Source organism: Falco cherrug, chromosome 2, assembly GCF_023634085.1.
Source record: "Falco cherrug isolate bFalChe1 chromosome 2, bFalChe1.pri, whole genome shotgun sequence".
Taxonomy (NCBI): domain Eukaryota; kingdom Metazoa; phylum Chordata; class Aves; order Falconiformes; family Falconidae; genus Falco; species Falco cherrug.
Genome location: NC_073698.1, coordinates 34,476,426 through 34,496,393, shown reverse-complemented (window position 1 = coordinate 34,496,393; position 19,968 = coordinate 34,476,426). Strand labels below are relative to the sequence as shown.

The 19,968-nt window shown below is 45.3% G+C and overlaps 1 protein-coding gene and 1 long non-coding RNA gene across 3 annotated transcripts; one reads left to right on the top strand and one right to left on the bottom strand.

Moving 5' to 3' along the window:
- The first annotated feature begins 901 nt into the window (after nucleotides 1–901).
- Nucleotides 902–15,540, top strand: CNMD (chondromodulin). 2 transcript variants are annotated; one of them, XM_055703309.1, is made up of 7 exons: nucleotides 902–1,137; nucleotides 1,407–1,541; nucleotides 3,967–4,107; nucleotides 6,773–6,886; nucleotides 9,560–9,713; nucleotides 11,019–11,221; nucleotides 13,600–15,540. In XM_055703309.1, the coding sequence occupies exons 1-7, from the start codon at nucleotides 1,066–1,068 to the stop codon at nucleotides 13,813–13,815; spliced, it is 1,035 nt and encodes a 344-aa protein (XP_055559284.1). In that variant the 5' UTR covers nucleotides 902–1,065; the 3' UTR covers nucleotides 13,816–15,540. The 2 variants fall into 2 exon arrangements, with proteins under 2 accessions (XP_055559284.1, XP_055559283.1); XM_055703308.1 differs by lacking the exon at nucleotides 902–1,137 and having other exon boundaries at nucleotides 1,146–1,541.
- On the bottom strand, nucleotides 1,625–3,960 carry LOC106631606 (uncharacterized). The gene is made up of 3 exons (XR_001335403.3): nucleotides 3,656–3,960; nucleotides 3,414–3,541; nucleotides 1,625–2,432 (listed from the first exon to the last, which is right to left on the bottom strand). It is a non-coding gene; the product is annotated as an uncharacterized LOC106631606 (long non-coding RNA).
- Nucleotides 15,541–19,968: the final 4,428 nt, after the last annotated feature.

Here is a 19,968-nt window from a genome sequence, read left to right as displayed (position 1 = left end):
AAAGCAGGACAGAGCAGGATAAGGCCGGGCAGGGCAAGGCACAACCCAGATGTCCCTTCTTCATGCTCTCTTTGCAGTTGATATTATTTTTCTCTGCTTTCAGCTTTATGAAGGATACTCTGCTCTGTGGTTGATAATGTCAGCCCTAAAGTGGTCCAGCACTATTTTCCAGCATCAAAAAATGCACAAACAGACACATACATGTGCATGTATGTACAGGCAGAACGGATATCTGTGCAGTGCACGAAGGAAACACAGACACAGACAGAAACACGGACAGGCACACATAGCCCGCTGTAACCCTTAAAAGCTTCCCACGTACAATATTAGAACAAGGAAATAGATGCAGGTGAACATTCCTTTCAATCCACATTTCCTATGATCCTACTGTACTTTAGATGCTCACAAAACCAAAGGACCATCGTGAGTGACAGGAGGCAGAAGAAGTCCCGAGGGTACGTCTGCTTTAGAGATCAAGTCGCAGGGTGTCCATGACCTTTCTAAATGAAAAGATTAAATTCCCCCCCACCCCGTCCCCGTGCTTTGCCCGCACCGAGCCGGCCAGGGCTCGCTGTCCCGTCGCCCAGGCGATGCCCAGCCCCCGCAGGGCTCAGCCACCGGCCCGGCCGTCTGGGCGCTCTGCAGAGCAGTCACCGACCGGCAGCTTCTCAGCTCCAGCGCCTGCAGATGGCTCTGGCAAATGCAAAAAAAGCCGTTAAAATGCTGTTCTATTTTACAAGATGCTTTTTACGATGGCTGTCTGCCGGGGCACCCCCTTGTCCGCAGTGGCACACGGAGCGCGAGTATCCCCAACGCCCCTGACCCCCTCCCCTTCTCCAAAGCTGGAGGCAAGCCCCGGGGGTGGGGGGATGGGGGTCGGGGCTGGGATAGGGGGTCACAGCTCTGACGGCTGCTGGGCAGCTGAAGGGGCTCATTGTGCCCGGGAGGGGGGCGGTGCTGCCCTCCCCGTGGGGGCCGGGGCGGGCCGGGGCGGTGCTGCCCCCCGTCGGGGCCGGGGCCGGGGCGGTGGCGGAGCCGGGGGCAGCTCTCCCTGCCGCGGCAGCCATGGCAGAGGGCTACGAGAAGGTGCCCATCGCCCGAGCGGGGCCCGACGATGTGGAGCAGTGCCTGCCCCCCGTGAGTGCGGCCCGGCGGCACCGGCGGGACGGGTCGCGACGGAGCGGGAGCGAGCGGTGCGGTTCGGGCGGGATGCGGGGGGCATCGCGTCGGGACCGAACGGGTGGTAACCGGGCCGGATCAGCATGGGCCGGGGCGGGTCAGGACCGGGAGGCGGCGGAAGGTGCGTGGTGGTGGGGTCAGGACGGGACGCTGGGACTGGGGTCCCCGGGCGGGGGTCCCCGGCAGCCGGGGGTCCCCGCCCGCAGCCAGCACCGCGCTCTCCACAGGCCTACGGGGCGGCGGCGCCCCCCGGGCCGGGGCGGCTGCTGAAGGCGGGGGCGGCGGTGCTGATCGCCGGGGCGCTCCTGCTCCTGGCCGGGGCCATCGGCGCCTTCTACTTCTGGAAAGCCACCGAGCGGCAGGTGAGCGCGGCCGGCGGGGCTGGGGGCACGCCAGGGGGGGCGCAGGCTGGAAACTCATCTTGCGGGGTCGATAAAGACCTCTTTAAGCAGATCTTTAATTTTTTCCATGCTTTCAAAAAAAAAACCAAAAACCAACAACCCCAAACCCCAAAAAACCCAACCCAAACCCATAATCATCATCTTCACCGGCTGTTGGGATGGAGCCTCCGGCAAGCACATTTCTTAACAAACATGAAACGTATCTTTGAGAGCACAGACGCTACATTGATTTTTGCTCGCAAATCCTCAGCAAACTCAAAGCCCAACAAGTCCCTGGGGATTCACATCCTGGGCAAACTCCAGCTCTCAGGACAAAAAAAGGCATTGAAATGTGTAAATTCCTTCTTCACATCATCTGCATTCTTGGTCCGGATTCTACCTGGCCCCTCAAATATGTAATGCTATATTTAACGCATTAACAGGCACCATTATTTCACTCTGGTGGTTTGTGTGACTGTGTGTACACACAGGCATTTATGGCTAGCAGCTGTGGAGCAGTTTTTTCAGCCATGATAAGTTTTATTATTTACATTTACTGGGGTACGTGGAAAATCCTGTATGCAAAGAGCAAAACCCAAGAAGCTGCCGATCAGTTTAAGAATCAAACTTTGGAGCATTAGAACATGTTAACATACAAACTTTTCTTTCTGTTCACATAAGATTTTTGTTTAAACCGTATTCGAAACGTGGTGGCGCACATGTGAATGTAACTTGCTCCATAAGTGCAGTTAGTATCTTTGAATTTACCTTGGAAGAAATTTTGTACCACTTCCAGCCACACACCAGTCCTCATCAAGGAGAGCCTTGTGCGAATCCCAGCAGCCGGAGCAGAGGTCCTCCTGCGAGGTACACCTGGCACGTAGGGATAATTCAGATAATCAGAAAGGAAATAAAAGGTTTTACACCAAAAAGACAGGACAGGCTGCTGACTTCCACAACATGCTGTAAAAGTCATCTGCTTTTCTAGGCTTTTGAAAAGGGAGAGGGATGCAAACGGGTCCGTAGGCAGGGAGGGGGCACAGCGTATTCAACTCTGACAGGGCGGGTGCATTTGTGGAGTATGGGACAAACTTTTCCTTTTTTTTACTGCTCCCATCACCTAAATTCCACTTTGTAAGATGTGTCACATTCTTTGTTGTCATTAAGCTTTGAAGCTGATCTCCAGGTGAAGACACTGAAAAAGCTTAGAGTTATTTTTCTAAGCTGCCTTCAAACTCAGAAAGCTACACCTGACTTGCAAATGTTTGGGAAGCAACTGTAAAAATGATGTTATGGGTCATTTAAAAAAATAATAATAAGGCAATTTAAAAATTATTATTATTTTAAATCCTTCAATTATCCCATAACTGACAGGGGTAACAAAGTCTCAACTCTAGCTCAGCCTGTAGCAGGACAGATGGTGTACATTGGTCTGGTTTTATGGATCACGTTCAATAGGAGTCCTAGACAGCAGAGAATATGGAACTGAATCTGTATAACTGAGGAACCATAAATCTTTAGCATCTTACGTTTTCCTGAGCAAAGGTGAGAGAAGAATTTTGTCTCTAGCTGTCAGTGTAAATTTTTCATTAAAATGCTGTAAGGCTTTTTTAAGGCCAAAAGTAAACTGCTTGTGCAGCACTTTTAGCAAAGCTGCACAAGAAAATCGCAAAACCCCTCCACAGATTGCGGTCCTTCAGCAAATACAAACCATGCTGCAGCTCTCCTCATTGGAAATAGGATAAGAGCAAATACGCTGACAAAGAAAATAGAAGTCTATACAACTTCACATCCAATTTTAACAAAGTTCACATCCATTACAAGTTGGAAAGCATGTTCATATTCAAGACAAACCTGTTTTCCTGTGCCTCAGCAGAACATCCTAAGAGATAAATAGGGGTTGGCCTCCTTCAGAGTAGGATGTTCACTCCTCTGTCCTTTGGGAATCATGCCAGCATAAGAAGCAGTTCCAAAAATATGACCTAGAAGAAGGTTTTTAAGCCTGAGTGAGCCTGGATGTGGACTCACCCCCCATCGTTTTTGAAGTACTGTGAGTACTCCCTGGAAGAGGGACTTCAGGAGGTCTCTAGTCCTACCTGCTGCTCAGAGCAGGGACAGCTGTGGGGTCCGAGTTGGTTGCTCGGGGCCTTACCCAGTCGGGCTTTGAAAATTTCCAGGGATGGAGACTGCACAACCTCTCTGGGCAACCTGCTGCACTGCTGGCCTGCCTCAGTGGTGAAGTGTTGCAGTTGTGTGGTGTTAATTGTTGGAGGTTTATCAAAGGCCTACAGAAACAGAAGGTCAGAGCTGAATGGGGTTATGACAGTCAGACTGACCCACTGCCTGGCGTAGGAGGAAGGCAATAAGCAACTACTGACATGCGCTACTGCTCCTTTATCAATTCCAGGTGTACAACGTTCACTATACTATGAGCATTAATGGAAAGGTACAAGATGGATCAATGGAAATAGATGCTGGAAACAACTTGGAGACATTCAAAACAGGAAGCGGGAGTGAAGAGGCTGTTGAAGTTCATGATTTTCAGATTGTAAGTACCGCCACCTTTGTCCTTCATGTAACATGCTCCAGCATTGGATCCTAAAGATATCGTGCCCTGCCCTGAATTCTGCGCCCTAATCAGTCTCAGGTTCCAGCCCCAGGCTATCCACATGAACACCCCTGCTCTCCCCGGCTTGCTTTCACAGTGAGATAGGCAGTTTCCTCCAAAACAAAGTCTAAGTGCCTTCTGGGGATAGGCCATGCTAGGTCCCACTCCAGGAAGCAGTATGGATTAGGCTGCATCAAGTTTGGCTCCATGTAACATTGTGCATTGTCAAACCATTGAACAGAGCTACAACATGTGCCCTTGGGGTCTTGCTTGAAAAATGTTCTGGCAGGCTGTGACACAGCTCTTGCATGAGTTCATATGATTTGAACTGGAAAAACCACCTCCCCTTCCCCCACATGTCACCAATTTAGGAGCATAGGATCAACACAGTAAGCCAAGTAGACATCAAGGAGAGACCACTAAAAAGTGCTGGACCTGAGCAGCCCTTGCTCTGCCCTGAGATCAGGGATGGGACCTGCTCTGCATGGCTTGGCCTGGGTCCATGGCTCCTGGCCAGGGGAGAGGATGGAGGCATTTAGCATAGCTTATGCATCCGTGCGCTAAACATGGTGCTGGGCCACTTGGGCTGACAGCAAATACATTTGAGTCCCTCAGCATCTTGGCTGTGGCTGCTCAGCGCAGAGACTGGACTAACAGATGCCAAATCTCATCAGAGCTCAACAGCTCGGATAGGGTAATTCACTGAGCTGTACCACCTCTCAACTACTGAAGACACATCTATGTGATGTTACGGAAACCTATTTACAGGGCCCAGATCTCGCAATTAACGTCCTCAAGTGCTAAACGCTCAACTTCAGAGTTAAGTCCTCTGTAAGTCAAAGCAGCACCTAAAATAAAGATGATGTTGCTGGGAAGATTTAGACAGGGCTTCTGGAGCAGCCACCTTGCCCTCACTGAATCTAGACAGGTGAGGAAATTAATCTCCTTAGCTTCTCAGCAAGTACAAACAAGTCCACACCAGGGGACCCAGGACCCTGACTTTCCCAACAGCTGCAGTTCAGCCTTTATGAAACTCTCTCATTATCATCACCCTAGCAACATTATTAGCAGCTGGATAAGAGCACCCATAAGCAGCTCTTTTCATTTGCCTTTGCCATTCCACATCTGCACAAAAGCACCAGCCCACTGGAGAGATGCTGAATTCATATTGCTTCCATATGTGCTGCTGGTAAGCTACAGCCTGTCACAGCCAGGTCAGAAATCAGCTTGCACCACCAACCAGCTAAAGGGACCTCCCAGGGACAATGCCCACTTGTAACTACAGCAGGCTAGGGTCAGGTTCAGTGAGAGCAAAGGGATGCTGCCAGTTGAGTTTTGAGCCAAGAACACACATAAATGAGAAAGAAATTGAAGACACGTGCTTCCAGCGGCCAAGTATTTACGTTAGCAGCTTTGGATTGACTCGCACTGCTCAAACGATTGCACGGTCAGCGAAGACTTGGATTTAGCAGTATTAGGATACTCGTAGCATGCTAGATGCACCACAGAGTCTCATTCCCTTGTGCACCCATCCCTGCATAGCCATCCCCTCTCTCGCTGCTCTAGAATTAGTCATTTTGTTTTGATGGGGGTACAGGACTTGTAAGCACAGAGGCTGAGACTCAGGTGCCTCAGTACCATTCATCTCAAGCTGCACTAGGTGCCCAAGTCATCCATGATGCCTGTAAGAGGACGGGGAGAGGGGTCATGATGACACCAATGTACATACCGCCCACCCCACCCCCATCCTGGCATCTAGAGGTGAGGCAGAAAACCAGCACACCTCAAATGGCACTAGATAATTATATTTAGGTGGTTAAACAGAGCTTGTGCAACCCTATGAAAAACAGAAGTTTTGCCATCTACAATGAGGTATCTAAATTCATAATGTGAAAGACAGCTTTTTTATGGGTACCTGAAAACCTACAGCAGAAACATAGCAACTGCAGACAAGGCTCTCATGCCAAAACATTGATGCCCAAGGTGCTGGCGCAGGGCTGGCAGATACAATGCAGGACTTGCAGGAGACCTGCAGCCCTCTGGAGCTGCTAGGATGCTGTTTTTCTCTTGCTTAAAACTAGACATCCATGGTTTAGGCAACTGCATTTCACCCCGTAGGCCAGATGAAGGAAGACCCACACACAGATTTCTGCACCAAATTCCCCATCACGAGCTTCCCCTTGCTGTCACAGCCACTGATGGGACCAAGCTGCCCCCATATTTTTGTAAATCTGTGTCATAAGGGTACCGCACCACCAGTTAACACAGTTTTGAGGCTGCCTACGTTAGGTGCTAATTTACAGTTCAAATCATGTCAACTAATTCCTTAACAAAGCTACTCCAAGTAGCCTACAGCGAGGGCATGGAGGCACTTACATAAAACACCCCCATCTTTCAGAACTAGAGTGAAAACTTCTAGACCCATCTGACCAAAACTGTAAAGCTAAAAGGATGAGGGAAGAGCGCTTCATTGCATCTGGTTTTAAATAAGATTTAACCTTCAGACTGAAAAAGCAGTGGCAGTTTTAGCAGAGCTTGAGTGCTTTCTTGGGGGTGGTGTGGAGCTGGAGGGCTGCGCACAACCCCCGGCCTTCTGCTTTTGCAGGGCATAACTGGAATCCGTTTTGCTGAAGGAGAAAAGTGTTACATCAAAGCTCAGCCAAAAGCTCACGTCCCTGAAGTTGATGCGATGACTAAAGTGAGCCTCTCGTCTGAGCTGGTAAGGGGTAACTTTTTTTTTTTAATATATCTTTGTATAGAGAGGGTCATAAAGCAATATTTAAATACAAATAAAAATGACATTTGAGAGCTACTGTGGATAGTGGTAGCGTTGTTGAGGGTAGGGTGGGATAGCTGAGGCTTCATTGACTGATTGCGAGGGGTCTCTGAAAGATAAGAACAGCAAGATTGGTGTCAGATGTGCCACTATAGCCAGGGGCACTGTGAGAGGACACAGATTACTGAGTGGAGGAAGCCACAGACCAGTTTTTACCAGATCTGTAGGAGACCTCAGTGAAAGAAGTACCTGCCTAAGATCAGGCTGTGCCCAAAGCTGGAAGGGAGAGGCATTAAAGCAGCAGGTGCTTTAGTCAGTGCAAAGAGGGATTGTGGTAGATCCAAGGAGATTTCTATCAACACTCTTGAGCAGAAGCAGGGACTCCATCACTCCAGTCCTCTGAAATAGTCAATAAAGGGGAAATGTGGAAAGCGTTATTGCAAAAATTCAGCTAACTCAGAAGAAATGACAGTTAAATCAATGATTTGCCTTCTTTGACAGCATCGGACTTCATTTTAGGACACCGTGATAACCAAATTTCATGGAATCTGCATCACAACCACCACAAACGCTGCAGTTTTCACCGATACACTGCTAGAATTTCTCCTTACGTCACATTTGTAAAAAAGCCTATTGCTTTAGGTGTGCAAAGCCTGAGTTTCCTGGAGCTCAGACCCCCCAAACACATCACTCACACAGGATTAGCTCCAGTGATTCAAGTGCAGCTGAGCCTGGATGCTGGTGGGGGCTCTGCTACCAGCAGGAGATCACAGGAGATCCACAACCCTTTTCCCTGTTGCTCCACTCCAGAGGAAACAAGAGCAGATACAATTAGCTGGGAGAGAGGCACCGTTAAGGCTGCACCTACCTGCAGCGCTGCGGTGATTACATCCACTTCAAAACGAAGTGGAGAAAGGTGTCTCTAAACCTAGTCAGCAAGGCGGCAGTGATGTTAAAGCCCCCTGAAGTTGGTGGGATTTTCCCCATCATGGGGAAGAAATCTTGTGCAAATTCCAGGCAGAGATCTACACCTCTCCTGCCTTGCCTTATTTTAAAGGCAGTCTGGGCTTCTTGACTTTGTTAGCGCTATTGTCTAAAGTCAAGGTTTCAATTTTTCATCTTTTTGTAAGAACGAAGTCACATTCCTGAAGACATTATCCCGAAACAGTCAAGAAGATATTTCTAATCTTCTACCTGGCTACAGTGGACCTATTTCCTTGTCCTGTTTTCTGTGCGTCTTCTCCAAAGATGCATCACCTACACAACTGCTGCAATAAATCGCATGCACCGAGGCCAAAACAAGCAGGTGACTTAGTGCTACTGTTGGGATTCTTACCTTCCCTCATTGCTTGACCTTCCAGGTTAGGTATGACAGGAATAGCACAAAGCAGTATTTATTTCTCTAGATCAAGTCCTCTCCCAGACACATATGTATTTAGGAGAAAGTATGCATATGCTGTTTTCTTACAACACGTATCATAACCAACACTACCTATAAAAATGGTTGATTAAACCAAGATTTTCTAGGTACCCAAACTCTGCCTGCTCACAAGTCGGGATCATCTCAAACAGAAACAAAGGGTATTTTTATTTCTGAAAACTAGATTCAGATATTTCTGATGCTGATAAAAGCTTAAGTGAGAGAATATAAATAAAGAGCACTTCTCACTAGACAGATTGGATAGCGAACTGAAATGACTTGAGACCTACAAAAGAAATCAATAAACACACTAAAGGAACAACAACTCGACAGAATAAATTGATCTAGTCTGTTATATAACAAGTTTTGATAACTTTTATGGAAGCAATTTAGAATTTTAGCTTTGAATCATACTGGGTTTCATGATTCAAAAGTTGCTTTTCTTTTAATATTTCACTGTTGCTATAAAATACTTACACATTTTTATGTAAAATAATACTTTGAACTAACAACTTTAAAGAATCAATCACTGGCATTTTCCTACATTACTTTGAAGATATGAACCAAAAACCTGCAGGGTACACTTCAAAAAGGCAGGCTCCTTTAACTTGCACTTCAAGCTTTTGGTCAATTGAATTGCTTTCACCAAACAAGACCTTTAATCAGACCAATCACATTGACTTAAAACTGGAAGCTGGAGCAGTTCTCAGGCTATAATCCTAAAGCTTCTGAACAAGATTCTCCCCCCACCCCTACTGTAAATACAGTAATATCTTGGGAGTACATCAAATGAGTAAAGGGCATGATAAAATATTAGGGTCTTGGTTTTACTGGCGTATTTCATTGCTGCTTTGCTGAAGGTGGTGAATCTTCACAGTTTCTACCACCTGAAAATCTGGTGTTTTGGGCTGAAAGATCTCTGAACCTAGTCCTTACACATGGGGCAAAAGCCTTCCAAGAGAGACAGGTGACATCTTAGCCCCAGCAAAGCTGACAGTAGTTTTGCCATTCATTTCAGTGGCGACAACCTTTACTCAGGCTTTGGCTCAGTACAATCGTTTCACATTCATGAAATACAAGGATGCTCAGCATTAGCTGCAGCAGATGATTATACAGTTTGATGCTCAAGAATTAACAGCAAGCAGACACATGACTGTTCACTGATCAGCAAAGGATTTATGCTCTTCTATTTGCAGGAAGATGAAATCATGCCTGTGAGATTTGACGAAAACTCCCTTATCTGGGTGGCTGCAGACGAGCCTATCAAGCATAACAGTTTCCTAAGCCCCAAAATTTTAGAGCTTTGCAGGGATCTTCCAATTTTCTGGCTGCGACCAACATATCCCAAAGGTAACACTTCTTTTATTTGAGAAGTATGTTATCCCTCCCTTCATCTAAGTGCCTTCCCCAAATCAAGTTTGCCACCAAGACCGGCACATCTGGGAAACCAAGATCCTTTCCTCCATCTTCCCAAGCCCTCTTGGGTTGGTGCCAAGATTGCAGGTTTGGAGTTTATTCACACTTACTGGACATTTTCCATGCTTGTATTTCGTATAAAATCCTATTTGTATTACACATAAATTTGTATTTATATGGCCCACATTGGTGACTTACTACAAGGTGAAACATTCCCAGGGAGGTCAGCCTCCTACAGAAGGACAAGACAACAGCTTAAACTAGCCCCCAATATGTTTAGGCAGCTGACCCCAGGTAGCAGGACAACTGTATCTAGCCAAGAGCTGGGGGACGTCAAAAGCTTCTGATCTATCTGGGACCACAGCCTGTCCTGTTTCCTACCCCGCTTCTCCAGAGGATTTCAGTGCAGTGGAAGGACGAGATGCTTTAGCTGGGCAACTGGTCTATGAAGTTTATGAGGTCCTGGGGCCAGTCCCAGGACTGAAGAATTCCCATTACCCAGAACCAAGCTTAGTAAAGGTGTTCAGGAGTCACCAGGGAGATGACAGCTTCTCCAGGTGACTTCCAGGCCTGGGAGGAGAGAAGATGACTTGAAAAGATTCACTCCTCCTTGTTCCAGTTAATATTAGAACACGCAAAGAAGGGAAAAGGAAGAACCCCGCCCCCCCCCCCCCATTTTAGAGCATCTGTTGATCCAGACTGCCAATATTTTCTGCTTTTCTCGTGACCTTGCACATCCCACTGGGCAACAAAAAAGCAGTATGAAAGCTGTCCAGAAGCTGTTTCCACCAGGCTCACCAGCTGCCCTTGGCACCGGGGCACCAATCTGTCACAAAAGCACTTTAAAAAAAATGAGATGCACATGACTGGTCTTGCTAGCGCTGGAAACTGCTGCTGAGTTAACATCAGTGACCACAGGGTGGGTCAAAAACCCCCAACAAATCTCCTCACATGCGTTTTGTCTCAAGGGGAAGAAGCCGGGGGGGGGGCGGGGAAGGCAGTCTCACACCCCTTTGGAGTGACATTGGCTGCAGATACAACACAGGATGGCCAGCAGCTCCCATGGGGATGCTCATCAAGTTTGCCACCACACAGTTCCATCCTTCCCTCTGCCCCTCACTGCCGCCCCCCACCCCCTTTTTTTCATATCTGAAGAAATGACTGAAGCCATGGATAATGTGTGGATAAACACAAGTATGAGCTGAAGGTCATGTTATTATCTCATTATTATTTCTTCAGATAACCAGAGGAGAGAAATGAAGAGAAACAAACGCCAATCAGAATCTAACTTTGGTATGGAAGACTTGGAAGCTGCTACTGAGGAAGTAAACGCCAGGTCACCCACCACGCAGCTGACTCAAGAGCTTGACCACCAGTCTAATGAAACCAGGCCAATCGGACAAGAAACCGATCAAACACTTAATCCAGACAACCCATATAATGTAAGTATTTGCATTGTAATCTTCTTTCAGAGCCCAGAACTGTTGCAGACAGGTACCACTGGTGACACGAGGTATGTCCGCGCAGTCTTTGCCTGTTCAGCTTCCCTCTGAAATTACAGACTCGTAAAATACCGAAGAAGCTCAAAACAGTCTTCCCTCAGCCCTCCCTCCCTCATCCCAGCTTTCATTTCATTAGACTTCAGTCTGATGCTCGGGGTGGCAAGATGAAGGCAAGTCGATGCCAAGTTGCTTTTCAGGGTTTCCAGGTTCATACGGAAGCAGCACCAGAGAGAGATCTGACAAGGACAGCACCTTCTGAAAACAAACCAAAGCTGGTCTTGATCAGACAGTTAAACCCTATCATTTGCTGACAATGTGAGGAGAGAGCCCAGTAGCCAGAAACATTGCCCTCGAACAGAAATTAGCATCAGAAATGACCGCTAGAGAGGAAAACAGTAGCCCTGTCTGGTTGCAAAAAGCTTCTGGTTAGGCCAAATAAATCTGTTTTCTCAGCCTCCTCTCTATCAGGCTAAACGGCCCTGATCTAGCGCAAGCAACTCACAGAGGAGAACCCGTTTAGAGACAGCAACAGCGGGTGGAAGACGACTAGTGAGAACAGGTTTTGCAGTCTTTGACACAAAGCAGCCCACAGAAGGAGCACAGGAGCCGCCCCGCTGTGTCCCAGCACCTTTGCTGTGCTGCAGGAACACGGACTGTGCAGCAGGCACCTTCCAGTCTACTGCACCAGCGCCAGACAATTTACACCCACCATTTGGTGCAGCAGGAGCAAGTCATTTTAATACGACACTGTCACAAGATAAATGCCTCCTGCTTTGGAAATAAGTCCCAGCTTTGACTTGACATTTATGCAACAGCAGGAGATCATTATACTGTGACAGCATTCTGCCGAGTTGACATTCCTTAATTAAACTTAAATTAATCACTCCAAATAAAGTGGATCTAAATCTACTGTCTCACGAGGTCAGTAAAACAGCGGTAGCGCTGGAATCTAACTTCTCCTCGCAGCTACTAACGTGACCACGTCCATGGGGTCTGAGCTGCCCTGTCTTTGGAGGGCAGAACAACGGCCACGGGTCTCTTCTTCCAGCCAGAGCCCCCCTGGGCCAAATGGGGAACATCCAGTCGGGCACTCCGCAGACTTCCCCCAGCCCGCAGGGTGGGATTCACCTTCACCAACAGCTATCGTGTAGATGCCCTGTATCCCAGCTTTCTTTAGACAGATTCATTCGATTCAAAAGGACCATTAATTATACTGTAGGTCTTTCCTGCAGGACGAATTAAATCCTTCCTAGAGGTTATTTCTCTTCACCCACTATGAGTGGGGTGTGAATGACAAGCTCAGGTGTAAAGTTCATACTGCAAGTATCCGAATTCAAGGATGATAAATCCTGCCCAAGGAAGTGCCACCCTCCCTGCTCTCAGGACTGGGAACGGGTTGCTGGGGGCCCAAATGACACCAAGCTGTCACTAGCATCCTGAACAAGCCCAGACAAGAGATGGCACCTTTCCATGCCTCACCTTTTCAGTGTGCTGCTAGCTTTCTGAATGAAAAATGCTCAGGTAAAAAGCTAAGCATTATTCTGGCATTTGCTCTTTGTTGCTGCTTTTCTTGAAATATAACCAATGGAGAGAAGAACAAATGAGTTTCAAAAAGCAGAATATCCACGTTACTTTTTTCCCCCCAGAAAGGAGTAAAGGAATTTTGAAGCCTGAAGGCAGTGTAAGAACCTGCTTTTACATATTTTATGCATGCCTTGCTCCATGTAACTCCATACTGTCAGATACAGAACACACAGAATTCTCACTGTCCACAACGCACCTAAGTGTGGCAGAGGCAGGGGAAAAAAAAGCAGACTGAAAGACAAGGGAGGAACAGTCAGAAACTTACAGGGTAATACAGCTTACTGCATAGTTTCCTGGGAATGCTGTGAAAAGCACTAAAATACAAAATTTAAAACATTAAAAACACAGTGTACACTTCAGACATTGTCATCTACACAGAAGACCCAGATAACTGTCTTGACATCTTTTTCATCGCTAATATTTAAAACTTGGGAGGTTACTGCTGCTAGAGCTTTTGCAAGGACTGTAGAAGAAAAATAATGAAGTTAGAGCTCCCTGTTCTTTCTGTTTCACACGGTAGAAGTGTAGGATTTGTGCAATTACCCAGAGCAAGATAAAAGGAAAAAAAAAAACCAAGCAGCAAGATGCACGGGTCAGTTAGTGGTAGTTCTGTTCACTTCAACAGGACCAAGATTTCAGTTTTCACCCTTTGTAGGGTTAACAGGAGCATCAGTACATTCTACGTTCCCTGAGAACTAGAGCACTGGGATGACACTTAATATTTTACATTTCAGCAACTGGAAGGTGAGGGGATGGCTTTTGACCCCATGCTGGATCACCTAGGCGTGTGCTGCATTGAATGCCGACGAAGCTACACACAGTGCCAGAGAATTTGCGAGCCTCTCATGGGCTACTACCCATGGCCTTACAACTACCAAGGCTGTCGTACTGCCTGCCGAATCATCATGCCCTGCAGCTGGTGGGTGGCTCGTATCATGGGTGTTGTGTGAGAAAAAGTCATTGGAGCCTTGACAAAACAAGCAGGAATGCAATGACAGCTCACCGGTGAAAGACTACAACCAAAGCAGCAGCACCAATCCTGCCTTTTAAAAAGTCAAAGTTAGCGTTACTGCACCAAAAGCAAGGTCAGATATTCTAACTGTAAATAAAAATCTTAAGTTAATATTCCATTAGCTTTACAAATGACAAGGGTATTACACAGCACTTACTGAATTCAAAAACTGAGACATCCCCAAAAATGACACCATTAAACTTTGCTCACAAACTGGTTTAGCAGTCCAGAGGCTCGCTCATAAATCCAAATTCAGCCCTTCAGAACAAAACCCTCTCCTTCCAAACTACATGTGAAAATTTACATCCAATTAGGCAACTAGCTCAACTTGTACACTTGGGAGTACCTTTCATCCATGTAGCTTACTTAAATAAATCACAAGTTAAGTTGCTCCCCGTTGCTATTCATACCAGGTTGCCAGGTCATTATGAATGGTTATAAACCAATTACAGCATACCTTTCCCACAAAGCTGCTCCAGGGGACACGGGAAAGCACACATTGTGCTAAATCAGAAACAAACGGCAGGAAAGGGGGCTGCAGAAGGGAATCTGTGCCGCCACAGAATCAAAACCCTTCGCACATCCCAACATCAAAGAAGCCCCAGCATCAAAAATCTTGTATCCATGATACCACTGCAGTGTCTAACAATTATCTGCTATCCAGCTACTACAGCAAAAGTATTTACATACAGTTGCAGACCAAAGAGTCTCAAGACCCTTCTGAATCTACAACAGCCACTGTATTTATAAATCCTTGAACTAGACATTTTTGACACAAGATTACAACCCCTCTTTATTCCACGTGGATAGCAGCCATTCACGCTAGCTCCTTTAGCTTCACTGAAGCTAACCTCCGCTCCCCAAAAGAGAAACTGCTTACCAGTAAGGAGGAAAAAAGAAAGAAAGGGTGAAAAAGAAAAACCCAGAAGGGGTGGGGGTGTGTGTAGTTGTTCTAACCTCAACCCTTTGTGCTTAAGCAAACTCTGCAATTATTGGGATTGATCCTATTACATACTAAATTTCTAAGGGAGGTACTAAGCTGACACACAAAGATGGAATGACTTAGGGCTTCTAGCCCTGGAAAACAAAGATGCAGGTATTGCACTGCCTTCATCCATGCTATACAGCTTGAACCCTACCGCCGAGTTTACAGAGCCATCTACATGGGCTTTATGAACAGAATGGTCCTATTTTTCTTAGAGTTCACTTTCTGGAGCATTCATTTTTGTGACTAAATAGCTCTTGAGATGTTGCAAGCCTAGTAATGTTATTAGCACTGCATGACACACAGAAAAGAGGAATTAATTTGACATAATCATGGCTTAAAGAAAATAAAGACAGCCTCATGTGGAATGCTGAACTGCATATCTAAAATGCAAAGTGTTAAATGAGAATAAGATGAGAATAGAATTCAGTATTTTGTTCTATTGTAGCTTTTTTTAATGTAAGCTTCACTTTCTCTTAATCTGAAGAGCAGACTCACTTTGAAATATTTAAATTAAAAACTTTTTAAAGTGGGATTTCAAGGCGGCCTGTTAAATTTGTTTCTGCTTTTTACAATGAAAATGACCTTGATCATTATGTTGTTTTAGAAGTATGTCATTCATATGCTTAGAAAAGTATGTTTTCCTTTTTTTTTTTACTGCAGATTAAACAAATATATTAAAAAACAGCAATTGCTTTCTGTACTTTTTTCAATGTATAAAGTCTAACAGTACCATTACTTACCTGCTCAAGAACTGTCAGAAAAGGAAAACAAGGGGATCAGCAAGTGAAACACGGAAGGCAAAGTGAAGGGAATTTGACTGTATATGAACTCGACTGTTGCTGTCTTTTGTACCTAAGGCCACCTTGAGGCAACCCATGACCTGCTTCTCCCTGCCCCCTCCAGTAAAAAAAAAAAACCACAACCAACCCAGTCTCCTGCTGAAGACAGAAAAAACACCCCTATCTTGTAGGTAATTTCCATGTCTACATGTTCTTAACAAGATTAACTCTCCCTAAACAAAAGCTTGTATCAGCTCCTTTCTATAGGCAGTCACAAAGGACTTAAGCAGCAAAAAAAGCATCCTACTTACGGACCTTCACATACAGCACGTACATCTTGAGAACTCTCCTGTACGCACCATGCCAAGAAAGCCCAAGTGATCATAAGAGAAACAGGTACGCTACTTAAGCGGTCTGTGACTAGTAAAATTGCCAGAACTACAATACCGCCCAAGTACAACACAGAGGGCACAAGTTATCCATTTCCAAAAGACACGCACAAAATGCTGTCCTCAACTCAAGCTTCAAGTAAGAAAGATTGTATTTACCTATATATCAGATTAAAAAAAAAAAAAAGTGCTCTTGCTGTGGCAAGGTTGAAAAGTCTTAAAGCGCAACATCTAATTTTAAAGTGAATGTTCTGAAGCAACATAGGAATGACAATAAAACCAATGAGCCAACAGTATGAAAAGACGTAGCAATATTCCCCGCAGTGGAGGCTCAGACAACAGTTTTAACTACACGCAGTGATCCTGTTCAGTACGGTACAGCATTTATTGCCAGTGTCGAAGACCATTTTTCCACTGCCACCACAAACATAGTACCTTGCACACTGAAGAGGTTACAACATGTCTGCGTTTGAGGGGGCGGGGAGGAAGGGCTGCTCCCTGAACCAGACCCTGCACTAGCAGAAACTAGTTCAAACCTCTCCTTTGGCCAAAGTTTAGGGGAGGAGGAAAGAAAGAGAGATGAGTTTGTTATCAGTGGTGTTTCCCACCACAGGTGGCTGGATGTTGGTCAGAGGACCATAATTCTACTACCCTTAAAACTTAAATACCCATGTGATTGTGTAGTAGCAGAATTAGGATGGCAGAGCAGATCAGAGTAGAAAATGAGGATAAACTCAGGCTGGTGGAAAAGAGAAAGAAAACCAGCAACAAAGCCATAGGGTTAAAAAGACTGAAAGCCAGTGACGGCAAGGCACGAGGAATTTCTTCTGTATCTACAGCCCCCTTTCTCCCTACTTACAAAGAATGAACCCGAGTGTCTCCCTTTGTCCTTTTTGATATGGGAACCATCCTCCACTTGTATCTACACTGAGAAAATAAGAAGCTGGGAAGATCTGTCTTCTGCCTCCCATGTAACACTTCATCCCTACTGCAGCACGAATAAATTCAAGAAAGTTTCAGTGAAGAACAGATTAACCACTTATTCTGAGCAGTGGGGGGGAAAAAAAAAAAAAAGATAGAGAAGCATAAAACTACAGTTGGCAAAGAACGTATTGTTGATTGGCACATCAGTCAGGGTGGACAGAATCTCTGCTCAGAAAGGGCAAGAGTTAGACTGAACCAGGAGCACCACCATGTTCTGCTTCCGAGAGGCTCAACAGATCTTTTACAAACACGGTGTGTATACCAAAGATGAGAGGCAGCCTTAAGCCACAACAGACGGGCATTTTCTATGACCCCAGAACAGCAGCAGAGAGTAATCCCACCTGTGGTATTAAATAGGAAAGCTACTGTTACCTCTTGCTGTCCTGCTCCCATATTTGCAACAGGACTATAGATCAGACACTAAGGTGAAACTGCCTGGGTCTTGCAGACAGCACTATCTACAGATGATCAAAAGGCTTGAGGAAAAAAAGCAAGCCTCAAGAGAAGTTTGAATACCATTAAAACATCATCCACTTTGTCCCTGCAGGTAGTTCTCTGCCTCCAGCCAACTCACTGCCAGTGCTGCAACAAATTGCACTCACTGCCTCCAGCCCCGAAGAACATTCCTTGTCACTGGTACACTTCACAGCCTCTACTCAACCTCCTCCCTTCTCTCCCTATCTTTCTCTTGACCTAGGGCTTCTGGAACCATTCTGTGCACGTGTTCTGTCAAGAACAAAACACATACTGTTCACAAAGTTCACGAAGCACCTTCTTCCCAGCTTTATAAGGAAGTTTTGCCTACTGCTTTGATCCGATCCCTCCCCCCACAAATCACCACCCCACAGCGCAACAACAGCCATCACTATTGGTTTACCTGAATTCTAAGGCAGAACACACAGAGATGACCTGCCTGTGCTCAGAGACACGCTGGAATTATGGTTAGACCTGCAAAACCTGACTTACAGGATTGAGATGGACAAGGAGGTCTATCACTTGATTGTTACAAGTTTTAGCCCGAAGCTAAAGCATTATATTTGCATTACATATGCCTCGAATACATTAAGTAGCAATGCCTTTTATTTAACTTTTTGCCTTAAGCTAAGTGAATTGAATCCCAAAGCAGTTGAATAGTACGCATTTAATACAAGACTATATTGTGCTCATGTGACGAAATAGTCCCATGGACATTCTGTAAGTGAAAGCAGACAGAGGAACCCCTGCTGTGTTCTCTTCAGTAAGTAAGAGAACTTGATTGGCAGAAGACATCCTCAAATTACTTTTTCATTTTTATTTAAGAGATTTTTATCTAGGCTTTTCCCACAGCACGTCTTTACTAAGCGCTGTTAAGTGCTCTGAATGACATTTATAAAGTAAGGCTGGCCAGGAGACAAGAACCCAATTTTGTGACAAAGTGAAGCGCTCAGGCATTTGTCTTCCTTCGTCATTAGAAAGCAAGAAATGCCTTTCAGAGCATAAATAAAAAGCAGCAAAGCACTTACCCAGGAGAATCAAGTTCAAGTCCCTGTTCCAAATCAAGTCAACTTCAAAGTTAGCATCCCATATGGACGGGAAATGCTCTACATATTGAGCAACTAGCTACTCAGGATTCTCCAAAGGGCAAGAAACTCCTCACTGAAGCTAACAAATCTTCACTGAAATATGCCACAAGTATATCCTTTGAGAAACATATTCCAAGAAGCAGACATTGCTCAGTAAGAGTCAAGAGGTAAGGCACAACAAAAAACTCCTTGTAAATTCAACGCACCTCCGTTCACTGTATTCAAAGACCAGGATAACATTCAGTCCTGAAGGTCATAACATTTGAGCTTTGGAAAACATCAATCAATTCTGAAGCTCAAAGTGACTGAAAGAGAAATCCACCGCCCAGCTCGCACTATAGGATAATCACGATCTGAGCACATCAAGAAACCACAGTGATTGCAAGACTGTAGTCGTAGTCTACAGCTGCCCAGTGTGACAATCTGAAGTTCACAGCCACAGCATACGTACAAAGCCAAGCTCTCTTTTTAAAACTTGTAAGAATTTAAAATCTTGGTATCTATCTACTGCACAGGCATAGTAACAATAGCAGGAAAAACACTACTGCATTTTCCCTGCAAAACCTAGATTCCTAGTCCTCAGGAGGAGCAGAATACATCCTTTCTTCCTCCTCCTTAGTTTTCAATCATCTTTTATATACATACATTTATCACTGTAACAGCTGCGGACTTGTCCTATTAAAACACCTGTTCTAATAGCCTTCATATTTTACAAAACTCCTCCAATTCTCACTGTAGTAAAATAACATATCAAATACAAAGAAAACAGGTAGAACAACAAACAATATGGGAAAACCTACATAATTAGGAATGTAAGGCAAAGTAGCAAATTTAAAGCAGCATCCAGTGGTTAGCAAGGAAGGAAGTGGCTTTCAGGGTGCTGCCAATATTTGCAATTCATGCTGTTTTCTAGAATCTTAGAATATTTATGAATTTCTGAATTCCCATGAGACAGCAGCATGTGGACTAGGCACACTTACCGTAACTCTGTGAGTTCCTATCTTTCACAGAATAGTTCAGGTTGGAAAAGGACCTCTGGAGGTCACTTTGTCCAACCCCCCCTGTTCTAGCAGGGTGACCTAGAGCAGATGCCCAGGACCACGTCCAGATGGCTTTTGAGCATCTGTAGGCCCCGACAGACTTGTACCCAAGTAGTAGAAGCACAGGCAGCATTTCTTACATGTCTCAGTTCTTTTTCTGTAAATACAATTATTTACAATTCGATCATGATGGAAAAGCTGCACTGATGGAAACAATTAAGGACACATGAACTCTTCTTTAAAATATAAACAGGTTTCCAATATTCTGAAATAACAGAGCTTAAAGCAACCGCTTGCTAACTTTGATTTCAGGTAATTGCAATAGATCTTTCTTTATGAATACAGAAGG